General features: G+C 44.0%; 3 protein-coding genes across 3 annotated transcripts; 1 reads left to right on the top strand and 2 right to left on the bottom strand.

The window, feature by feature from the left end:
- Nucleotides 1–515: 515 nt before the first annotated feature.
- On the bottom strand, nucleotides 516–3,988 carry LOC6554560 (uncharacterized protein CG4449). Its single transcript, XM_001982128.3, has 7 exons — nucleotides 3,785–3,988; nucleotides 3,190–3,722; nucleotides 3,019–3,135; nucleotides 2,858–2,958; nucleotides 2,624–2,802; nucleotides 795–1,017; nucleotides 516–736 (listed from the first exon to the last, which is right to left on the bottom strand). The coding sequence occupies exons 1-7, from the start codon at nucleotides 3,840–3,842 to the stop codon at nucleotides 646–648; spliced, it is 1,302 nt and encodes a 433-aa protein (XP_001982164.1). The 5' UTR covers nucleotides 3,843–3,988; the 3' UTR covers nucleotides 516–645.
- A 169-nt stretch (nucleotides 3,989–4,157) lies between these two features.
- LOC6554559 (transcription elongation factor B polypeptide 3) lies at nucleotides 4,158–7,884 on the top strand. The gene is made up of 8 exons (XM_001982127.3): nucleotides 4,158–4,605; nucleotides 4,892–5,479; nucleotides 5,534–5,914; nucleotides 5,968–6,185; nucleotides 6,245–6,339; nucleotides 6,397–6,596; nucleotides 6,659–6,950; nucleotides 7,011–7,884. Exons 1-8 carry the CDS (start codon nucleotides 4,525–4,527, stop codon nucleotides 7,088–7,090), a joined length of 1,935 nt encoding a protein of 644 aa, XP_001982163.1. The 5' UTR covers nucleotides 4,158–4,524; the 3' UTR covers nucleotides 7,091–7,884.
- A 219-nt stretch (nucleotides 7,885–8,103) lies between these two features.
- On the bottom strand, nucleotides 8,104–10,907 carry LOC6554558 (TAF5-like RNA polymerase II p300/CBP-associated factor-associated factor 65 kDa subunit 5L). Its single transcript, XM_001982126.3, has 5 exons — nucleotides 10,607–10,907; nucleotides 9,257–10,542; nucleotides 8,883–9,183; nucleotides 8,478–8,824; nucleotides 8,104–8,408 (listed from the first exon to the last, which is right to left on the bottom strand). Exons 1-5 carry the CDS (start codon nucleotides 10,781–10,783, stop codon nucleotides 8,279–8,281), a joined length of 2,241 nt encoding a protein of 746 aa, XP_001982162.1. The 5' UTR covers nucleotides 10,784–10,907; the 3' UTR covers nucleotides 8,104–8,278.
- Between the last annotated feature and the right edge of the window lie 168 nt (nucleotides 10,908–11,075).

Here is an 11,075-nt window from a genome sequence, read left to right as displayed (position 1 = left end):
TCCGTTGCTCTCAGTTGAGAGAGATTATTATCCTGGTGTGTCAGAATTTGTGCACTGAAATTCCACGGAAAACTGCACAGGAACAAAAAGCAGAGAGCAATGAGAGGTCCAAAAAGAGAGAGAGCAAAGCCGGTGGAAGAAGCCAACTACTGCACCCCCACCCCACACTCTGGCCGCCACCCCAAACCATCCCCCACAGCAGCATCCGCTCTCCTCCTGTCAATATAAACAACCATTTGGGATCTGTTTCCAGCGCTGTGTGAGTGCGCTATATGCTAGATAAACAAAATATTAGGGGTGTATAATGAATGCTTGAGGGTTTTTGGAAGTTGCCCGCTGCTCCACTTGGTGACAAATTGCGCAGATCTAGCCGAAGTGTGAATACGCTTGTGCTTCCATTAAATGCAATGCAATGGAATTTTCTGACTTAGTATAGCTGCATTGCTTAAAGCGAATAAATTATGACACAATTTTTGATGTTACACTTAATGCAATCTATTGGGCATACAGAAAAGGAGAATAATTCAATCTTACATTTAATAATAATATAAATTATGTATAAATCTTGCACTGCAATAAGCTATTGGTAAATAACATAATTATAATTGATTTTAAAAATAAAATAAAAATAACATTTCAAAAAATTTAAACTTTTACTTTAAGATCAATAACTTCGTTGCCCTCCATATCTTGGTTCTTGGGCGTATCCTCCGGATCCAACAATTCACCGTCGAAACTGAAAGCAACTCAAATTCATTGGATTGTCTCTACTTTTCGCAGCTTATAATACTTACAATAATTTAATGAGTCGCGCATCACAGTTCAGCTCTTCAGCACACTTGATATATAACATTTTGAAACTATCCTTTTTCTTCATGGGTATCACCAAAGGATTCTTCCATTTATCCGCCTGGATTTTGACTTGAAACTTTTTAGGTTTCCTGCTAAGAGCTTCTGGATTGTTGCCATCCTTAGCAGCTACACGTTTGTTATTATGGGACTTGGTTGGATGGCCAGCTATTAAAAAAGTGGGTAATTTACAAATAAAACAAGATAGAATGCTATAGTCGAGTTCCCCGACTACCCTCAGATACCCGTTACTCAGCTAGTGGAAGTGCAAACGAGAATCTAGTCTACCCTTTTGCTCTACGAGTAATGGGATTAATTACAAAAAAATCAAATTTAAAATTTTTTCTAAATTTGAATGCAGATTTTTAGAGAATTGGTCGAGAAACATTTAGAGGTATGCCACTTCAAAATCCGATAAAGATTAGTTGAGTTATGGACTTTAGAACTTCAGTCTTGGGACATTTTTGAATATCTACTACATCACAAGATCAGAAAAATTACAAAAAAAATTACAAAAAATGTATAAAAAAAAATAAAAAAAAATAAATTTCCAAATTTGAATGCAGATTTTTAGAGAATTGGTCGAAAAAAATTTAGAGGTATCCCACTTCAAAATCCGATTAAGATTAGTTGAGTTATGGACTTTAGAACTTCAGTCTTGGGGTATTTGTGAATTTCTACTACATCACAAGATCAGAAAAATGACAAAAAATTAAAAAAAAAAAAAAATTTTTAATTTTAATGCAGATTTTTAGAGAATTGCTCCAGAAACATTTAGAGGTATGCCACTTCAAAATCCGATTAAGATAAGTTGAGTTATGGAGTTTAGAACTTCAGCCTTGGGACATTTTTGAATTTCTACTACATCACAAGATCAGAAAAATTACAAAAAATTTACAAAAAAATTAAAAAAAAATTAATTTCTAAATTTGAATGCAGATTTTTAGAGAATTGGTCGAGAAACATTTAGAGGTATGCCACTTCAAAAACCGATTCAGATTAGTTGAGTTATGGACTTTAGAACTTCAGTCTTGGGACATTTTTGAATATATATTACATCGCAAGATCAGAAAAATGACAAAAAAATTTTGGACAAATAAATTTCCAAATTTGAATGCAGATTTTTAGAGAATTGCGCCAGAAACATTTAGAGGTATGCCACTTCAAAATCCGATTAAGATAAGTTATGTTATGGAGTTTAGAAGTTCAGCCTTGGGACATTTTTTAAGTTTTTCGAATTTCTACATCATACATCAGAAAAATTCCAAAAAATTAAAAAAAAAAAATTAATTTTGCAATTTGAATGCAGATTATTAGAGAATTACTCCAGAAACATTTAGAGGTATGCCACTTCAAGTGCGAATTGAATTTCTACATCACATTAAAAAAATTACAAAAAAAGATTGAATGCTATAGTCGAGTTTCCCGACTATCCCGGCTATTACCCGTTACTCAGCTAGTGGAAGTGCGAAAGAGAAATTTTATAATTTTGTGGAATATCTGTCAAAATTGCAAATAAGATTAAGAAATAAAAACAAATAACATTGTTCAAAAGTGTGGGAGTGACAGTTTTGGGCGATTTGCGGGCAGTAGAGTGGGCGTTTCACAACTATTTTTGGCAAATCGATAGAAATTTACAAGACTAATAAAAAAATGAAAAAATATCCGAACATTTTTCAAAAATGTGGATTGGGGAGTTTTGGGCGGTTTGTGGGCGGTAGAATTACTCTACGAGTAATGGATATAAATATTATTATGAACAGAGGACACTTACTGAGCGTATGGAAGGATTTGAGACCAATGCTGTGCGGCGTATCCTCGGGTCCTAGAAAGTTGTAGTACATATCCACCGATATATCGTCCTCATCTACTCCATTGCGTGATGCTACTTCCTTGAACAGATGCTTGAACATTTGATGCTGCCGCAATTTATAAATCTGGATCTCGCCAAGCCTGCGTGTAAAGATTTATATTAATCATGCAATAAGAGAAGTTTAGTATCACTTACCAAGACAAAGCAACTTCTATGGTGGGATTGGCATCATCAAAAATATTTTCTTCCCCTACGGCAGCAGGAGGTTCACCCTCGTCTTCAGAGTCCAGATTAACCTAGGAACATAGTTTATTATTAGCCTTATTGAGTATTATAACTCCTTTGTAGGGACTTACAAAGCCCTCCACTCGCGGAGCCACCGCCGATACCAGATCAATGCTGTCCACCACCTTGGAACGGGCTGCAATTTCGGCCACCGTCCGCCGTTTGTTGATTCTGTTCTGGTTTAAGCTCTACGAATATGTTTAGTAAATACCTAAGATCTCTATAGGAAATTTCTAACTTACAGTCACAATGCTTGCCAATGAGGACACCACCGAAGCCGACACAGTTTCCACGTCGATGGCTGTCGATGATGTGCCCTTTTTTCTGCCGCGCTTTTTTGGTTTCACCTTTGTGGTCACCTCCACAGTGGCTGCCACAGGTGCTGGCGCCATTTCCGCCTTATTTAGCGATGATCGTGTGCGTCTGGCCACAGAACCAATATCATTTTCTTTCGCATGCTTCTGCACATCCGGGATCAACTGGGTAGCGGTATCGTTGGCTTTTCTCTTTTCCATCTCCCATATCAACTGGGATACCGGTGATAGGGAGCGCTCGGTCCTCTCATCATTTTCTGGCTCCACAACCTCTTCTTCTTGTTTTGCCTGTTTTGAAGGCGAAGCGCCATCCCGACTTTCCTGTGGCTTTTCCCGCTTCGCTGCACGGGGCTTGCGTTTGCTGGGTTTATTTGATTTTTTGGTGACGTCTTCAATGAAATCGTAGTCCACCTCCTTGGAGAAGGAATCATTGCTAAGATCGTAAGATTCCTTGGGCAAAGCTGGCAAAAAAGACAAAAAAAGTAAAGGTAAAATACTTGGATTTGTTCAGTTTAAAGCTTACCTTTCACGGGAACCCGCTTGCGAGCAGCACTGAATATATCGCAGTCGTCGTCGGACATTTTGCGCACTCAAAAAACCCACTGATCATCCAAGGTTCTTAAAGCTAAAGGCGCCAAACAATAATTTGCTTAAACCAAAACCAAATAGACGCCAAATGGAATCAGCTGTGGCAAGGACAATCGATAGCCGATAACTATTGTGACCACAGTACAAGACACCACAATCAAAATAATTTTAAAGTAGTAAGACGTAACTAACAAGTAATATTTTGTAATTTTTAGTGTGTTTAGATGATTTGAAAATGTGAATTATGTTTAATAACAAATATCAAAATATAAGCAAATCTTTGTACACGCCTGCTGTGACGTAGGTCAACTCTGGCCGACAGCTGGTTCAGCCAGTGTTGACAAACGCCACGCCGTCAAAAGCAAATCTCATTTAGTTTCCAACGCTGCTGGCCTGGCAAAAGCAAAAGTCAAATAAATTGTTATAAAGGCCCGTAATGCAGTAGAAAATAACTTAAAGCCAATTGCCTCACGACCAGAGGCTCTTCCGCGTGTGTGTGTGTGTGTGTGCACTTGTGCCTGCGCGTGTGTGTGCCCGTGCGTGCGTGTGTTTACCTCGGATTCCCTAAAAAACTGAAAGTGAGAAAGAAAACTGGAAAAGGCGACAAAGTCTGCCTGCGTGCCATTTTTTTTTTCATTTCACTTCATTTCGTGTGGAATAATTTGAGACGACGCAATGGCCTCCACCAGCAATCTAGTGGACGTGGTGCGCCACTACCAGCGCAGCATTGAGAAGCACGGCGAGGATGAACAACGGGTGAGCTATTATTCTCGTTCGCCCCGCATACGCATCCCTTGATCCCCTGCTTACAATGGTCTTTTCATTGAATTCCCTCATTTTTCTACCCATATCACCCCTATATACCTGACCTGGCTGGCTTTCCCTTACTTAACCTTGTGAAATTTGCATACATACATCCGCCAAGGTCACTTTTCGCGACTTTAAGTCGCTCTTCTTTTCCGCTGACCTTTCACTCGCCCACACGTTCTTTGACTAATCGTACTTAATCACCTCTCTCGCTACCTGCTATCCCGCGGAGCAGCTGCTGCACTGCATCACCAAGCTGTTCAACCTGCCGATCAAATTCGAGCACCTGCAGGAAACGGGAATTGGCAAGACGGTGAATGCCCTGCGCAAGATCAGCGGGGAAGTTGGCGTGGCGGCCAAGACGCTGGTAACCAAATGGAAGGCCATGGTGGCGGAGGAGGACCCTTCGATCGCCACAACGCCCACAGCCAGCCACACCGAAGAGGACTCGGGCAAGTCCAAGTCCAGCGATGAGGATCCCGACCAGGAGAACAAGGGCAGCAACTCATCCAGCGGCGAGGACCTAAACACCACCAAGCACAAGACAAAGCATGCCAAGAGCTCCAAGCACGAGCGTAGCGGCAGCAGCCGATCTCACTCCAAGAGCAAGTCTGATTCGGATAAGAAGCACAAGAGCAGTCGCCACGACAAGTCCAAGGATAGGGATAAGGACAGGGAGGGACACAAGGAGGCTAAGGAGCACAGAGAGAAGAAGTCGAATGGCGAGCACAAGTCAAAGGATTCCAGCAAATCCAGTAGCAGTCACAAGAGCAGCAAATCCGAGAGCCACAAGAGCGACCACACCAAAAGCAAACACGAAAAGGTGAGCTTTCCTCCTGATCAAAGCAAGGTTATGGGTTCATACGATATTTTTCAGGACAAGACCTCGCACAGCGAGTCAAAGCCAGACAAGGACAAGTCGAGCAAACACAAGTCATCGTCCTCCAAGTCATCAAAACGCTCCCATAGTCCACAACGCCACGAGGAGGATGCCCAAAAGGCCAAGATACCAAAAGTGAAATCGAAATCTGAGGAAGATTCCGCTGATGGTTTTGACTCCAGCATGGGTGCCAATTTTGACGATGTTCTTGGTCTGCTCAACATGCCCATGAGCAGCAAGAAGATCGGCAGCAACAGCAAGAGCAAGTTTGCCGCCAAGCCAACTACAGCCCCTTCCTCGTCAGCTTTGTCAGCATCCACGACTGCTGGACCATCCAGAGAGGTCTTCTCCGCCAGCAGTCGACCGACCTCCACCAAAGTAATTAGTCCACATTTAATTTTTAGAGTCGTGATAATATGATCATACTTTAGAAACCCGAACTGCTGGCATCCACGGCTAAGCTGGAGCCCCTGGATCCTAACATTGCACTAGAGCTGCCCACCATATCCAATAACTACAAGCCCTTGCCGTTAAATCAGACAGTTATGGACGTCGTCTTTAATCAGGGCGGCTCCCAAAAGGCGCAGGCATCACGTTACTTTAATGAATCAGAAGCTCTAGCGCAGGGCATCTCCTCCAAAACTATGCGGTCAGCTAGGATATATGATAATGCTTTGCACAAAGTATATAAACTTTCTTTACCTATAGCACCAAGATCTATTCGGGCGTGAGAACTGGTCAAATCCTGCAGGTACCTTCCCTCTTTGATCTGTGCACCCGCGTGCTGCAAAAAAATATTGATGGTAAGGACTAACTAAAGGACATACCGAATATAAATAACAATCTTAATCGTTTTTCAGCATTGGAGTACACGGGTGGCGTGCCCTTCGAGGTCCTTCGTCCCGTCTTGGAGCGCGCCACTCCCCAGCAGCTGCTTAACTTCGAGGAGTACAATCCTTACTTGATGGATGACAGTGATGTCCTGTGGCAGCAGCATGTCCAACGTCACTGCCGCAGTCAACGCCGTGAAGAGATGGAAACGTGGCGGGAAATGTTCCTGGTAGAGACGCCATCCGCCCAAGTTAAAGCACCAACTAAGCCGCTGCACAATTTTCCTTCTAGCGCTGCCAAGAGGAGAAGGATCGCAAGCTTAGCATTCTGGCCGAGAGCATCAAGGCATCGCAGAAGATCAGCGAGGCGCCTGTGCGCAAGACACAACTGGCCTTCGTGGACTCAATGGTGAAGCCGCCGCGCAGTGTGCAGCGCAAGCAAGAGCAATATGGCACCAAGGGCAAGCTCATTGCCACCCCAGCCGCCCGAGTGGCCGCCTTGTCCAGCGTGACTCCAAATGCAGCCAAGGTGGGCGATGCCCGACTACGTGTGCTGGCCGCTACCCGGGACACGGCCCAAGTGGGTAAGTATTGTAAGTAAAGTGCTTCAGATGGATATTTACGTATCATTCATTATTGCAAAGGAGCTGGTCCGGCGCGATCCAAGAAGGCGCCTCTAATGGCGAAGACCTTGCAGTTTATGCGCGGACGTCTTAAACGATAGATGCGTTTACACCTTTTAGCTACAATCTTATACTCAACTTATTCAGCGACAACTTAAGCGGCAGCAGTAGCAGCAAACTTGATCTATAAGGCATTCACAGTGGGATTATCTCCCAACTTAATTGGCAAGGACTTTTGGTTCTGCATAACAAGCACTGTGATACTAGAACTTCTGCTACCCAGTGTGCTGTGGAATGCAACTGCTGCTGTCGACATGCGTACCATATGCATGCTATTTATTATTTATTCATATTTTGCCCACTTTCATTACGCTGTATAAGTAACTATATGTAAGCCAACCGGATAAAGATTACGTATTTGTTGCATCCCGCTGGGTCGTAGACAAGCTCATTTAAATAAGTTATGAAATTTGATTATACATAGTTGTTCAATTGATTCATTGCATGTAACTTACGATCACAACGCTGCTGATCACTCCAACATTATTTAAAATTAAGTTCAATGTTCTTTGTCCAAAAGGGCTGTGTGTATGTCCAAAATCATAGAGGTTCCAAGCTAAATAATTGTATATAAATGTATGTTACACAATCCTAAACCTATATGGAACTACCTAAATTAGTGAAGAACAGTTAAATGTCTTTAAATGCATCGCTAATTAAATCCAATCGAAAAGTTCTATATTTATTTTGATACTTTTAGATTTATTTAGTTATGCAACTTTATAGTTTTGGGTGAAATGTTCATATTATGTTAAGAAAAAAAAATTACTTTAACTGCACCATCATATTTGTTATAATTCTAGAATACTAGGTAAAATACAAAATTGAAATTCGATTACTCTGGACTGTAATGCTCGTCTTATTTTTAATATTTACACATTTTTTAATTTTATGAAAATAGGTCACTTATTACTTATGCCATGTCTTCGTTTTGAAAGAAATTTCTTTAGCTGTGACCTTTTAGCTGTAGGCGATGTAGTTAGAGGCATTACACTGTAACCAACTCGTTTTATTCCACTAGAAAGCTAACAGAAAGAAAACGACATAGCTTTCAAGGATCAATCTTGTTTAACGACATCACGGATTGTTGTATCGAGAGAATTATTCATATAAAGAGTTGTTTCACACGGTAGTAACAATAATATTATACAGACTTATTACAAATAAATTATTTTCAAACATAAGTCATTAGAAAGTCAAAGTTCGGTCTGCATCTCTACCCGATTTCTTCAGGTGCCAATGCAGTAAAGCGTCTTGCTCGTCCCGTAGAAAACATCGACCAAGCGCTGGCAGGAACTATTGAGAGTAAGCACACGATTCGTTGTAGCCGATGACGAGCTTCCAGCACTACTGTTGTCGCTGTGGAGCAGCCGAAATAAATCATAAATAATTACAAATCGCCACGTTTCTTGTTCACAAATAACTTACCTCATGGGCGACAGTTTCTTGATGTCCCACAATCGCAAGGTACCGTCGTTGCAGGCTGTGGCCAGGTGGCTATTGTGCGTGCTCCAGGAGAGAGAACTAATGCTCGCCGAGTGATCCTTGAGCTCAGCCAGCTGTGCTCCGGCGGCCAAGTCGAATATCCGCACCTTCGTTTCCTCTCCGGCGGCGGCCAACATCTTTCCATCTGGGCTAAAGGCCAGCTGGGTCACCGCCTGACGGCAGTCGGCGAAGACACGCATCAGTTTTCCGCTGGTTGCGCACCATAGGCGGACGGAGTGATCTGCCGAACCAGTGGCTATATAGTTGCCATTCGGATGGAACGCAACGCACTGTCAACCAAGTAGATATAAGCAAAAGTTCTAAGGCGTTTTAGGTTAAACGACCAACCTCAACATCCTGCGTGTGGCCAGCATAAATGATGAGCGCATGTTCCTTCTCCAGCGACCAGAGGCGCGCGCTCAAATCCTTGGAGCCCGTTACCACGTATTGGCCCACTGGACTCTCGTCCAGGCACCAAATCGGGTAGTTGTGACTTCTGTATATGGCGGCGCAGTGCAGGTTGTGGGCGTGCCAGCAGCGCATGGTGGCGTCTTTGGACACACTGTACATGAGTGGGTAGTGGGCGGAGAAGCGCACACCGGTGACTCCTCTTGTGTGACCACGCAGCTGCAATCCGCCGTACTCGTTGCTAATTAAAATAAAATTTGGTTAATTAAAAAGTGCAAATTGAAACCAATACTGAACCTGGACGATTAACTTACTAGGAGTTATCAGCATATTTGCACATATTCGCCCTGTTGCGTTTCCTTCTCTCCTCCTCAGAGCACTTGGCATCCTCATCGCTGCTGTCCTCCTCCGTCTCCGCTTCCTGATTCACGCAGTTGTTCAGCTCCCAGGGACACTGCATTTGCGGATAGCGTCTGTACAGGCTCTTGCCGCGGCAATTGCTCTGGTTAAGCTGCCACAGCTGCACGGCAGAATTGTCGAAGCCCGCTAACAGGTGGCACTCACTGGGATCCAGGTGGGCGGAGTTGAGGCCCCGAGAACGTTCACTGATTCTGAGAAATCGCGGCAACTCCACTTGCGATATGAGTATCTGTTCAGTGGCCGATTTAAGGGTGTCCATGCAGGCGTCTATGTTCAATTGTAACTTGCTAGGCTCCGCAGATTCATCCAGATCTATCTCCTGTTTGATGTCTGTTTCTAGCTTAATGCTTGGCTCCTCAGCGGGCCGTTTTCGATTTGACTTCTCAATCACTGATTTGCTTGGTTTTATGTCTCCGCGGGCTACAGCTGGTTTGGAAACAACATCGTCCTCTGCATCCTCACCTTCCAGTTCGTCCGTCAAGCCAAGCAGGTGATCCTCACTAAAGGCGCGCTGCTCGTTCTCCACTATATGGACGTGCAGCCAAGTGTAGAGTAGGTTCATAATTAAAACGTGGCCCCGCCGCTGGAGATAAGCGCATATCCTATCCACAACTACAGCTGTGGTATGTAGTTCGTACTTCGAAGATCGAAAATGGGCCACTGTGTCGTCCGATTCTGCCGCCTCCAGCCGTGTGTAGCCACTCAGGATCTGCACCAGCCGCATGAAGTAGTCCAGTTCCGTGTCCCCGGTGTCCTGGGCTTCCTTAGCGAAGCGTATGTTGAATGTGGACTCATTGGCCGTAGTGGAGCAGCCGTTTATCTTGGTGGGTGGTGGTGCATCGTACACATCCACGGGTGCCACCAAGTGGGCATATTTACGCAACAACTCCACAGCGCCACGCGGTTCGCGAGCCTTGAGCAGATCCAGATACAAGTGGCACAGCATGGGTCCATAAAAGCGCTTCATCTCCAGACGCAGCGGCTCGGCCTGGGCCTCCACAAACTGCGAAAACCGCGAAAACTGCTGGTCCACGGTGTGCTGATTGTTGGTGATAACCTGGACATTTGAGAAGGTGAAGCTATTGCCGCCGTGCAAGTCCGTGTCCAGCATTTTGTTTACGGCAAACTGCTGCTTGTTTTGCAGCAACAGAAGCTCCGAGCGCCGAAATCGTTCGTTGCTCTACGGGTCGGAATATTTAGGCACTCTGTGGAATTTGATGTTTGGATGGGTATCCATCACTTACCACGTAGTTTTTCTGCTTTAGCACAAGGCCCACGGCGCAGCGTAGCAAATCGTTTTTGGAGGAGGTCTTTTTGCCGCTCGCACTCGACTTGTTGTTGTTGCTGTTGCTGGTACTGGTGCTGTTACTGTAGACGGGCGACGCAGCATGGGCGTGGCTGCTGGCGCTGGGCAGGCTCATCGTTGCGTGTTATCCTCGCTGAAACACGTCTTTGTATCCGTATCCTGATCCCGTCCTGCTGTGCGTCCGATAAGCGTTCGATTACAGTGCTGACAGCGGAGATGGGTTGCGCTATCGATATGCCTTAATCGATTTCAGGCGGCTGCAACAGCTGTTTTTCTCAAATTTGTTTTCCTCAGTGCTGGCCATATGGCTATTCTTTCAGCTATCAATTTTATAACACTATTGTTATTGCCATATATTCATTTTTATTTTTATTTACATATAAATTAGTTTACCTTTAAATAAGCCA

Source organism: Drosophila erecta, unplaced genomic scaffold (assembly GCF_003286155.1).
Source record: "Drosophila erecta strain 14021-0224.00,06,07 unplaced genomic scaffold, DereRS2 tig00000000-arrow-pilon, whole genome shotgun sequence".
NCBI classification, from domain to species: Eukaryota; Metazoa; Arthropoda; class Insecta; order Diptera; family Drosophilidae; genus Drosophila; species Drosophila erecta.
The sequence above is the reverse complement of the archived record's forward strand: the minus strand, read 5'-3'. Positions and strand labels throughout refer to the sequence as shown.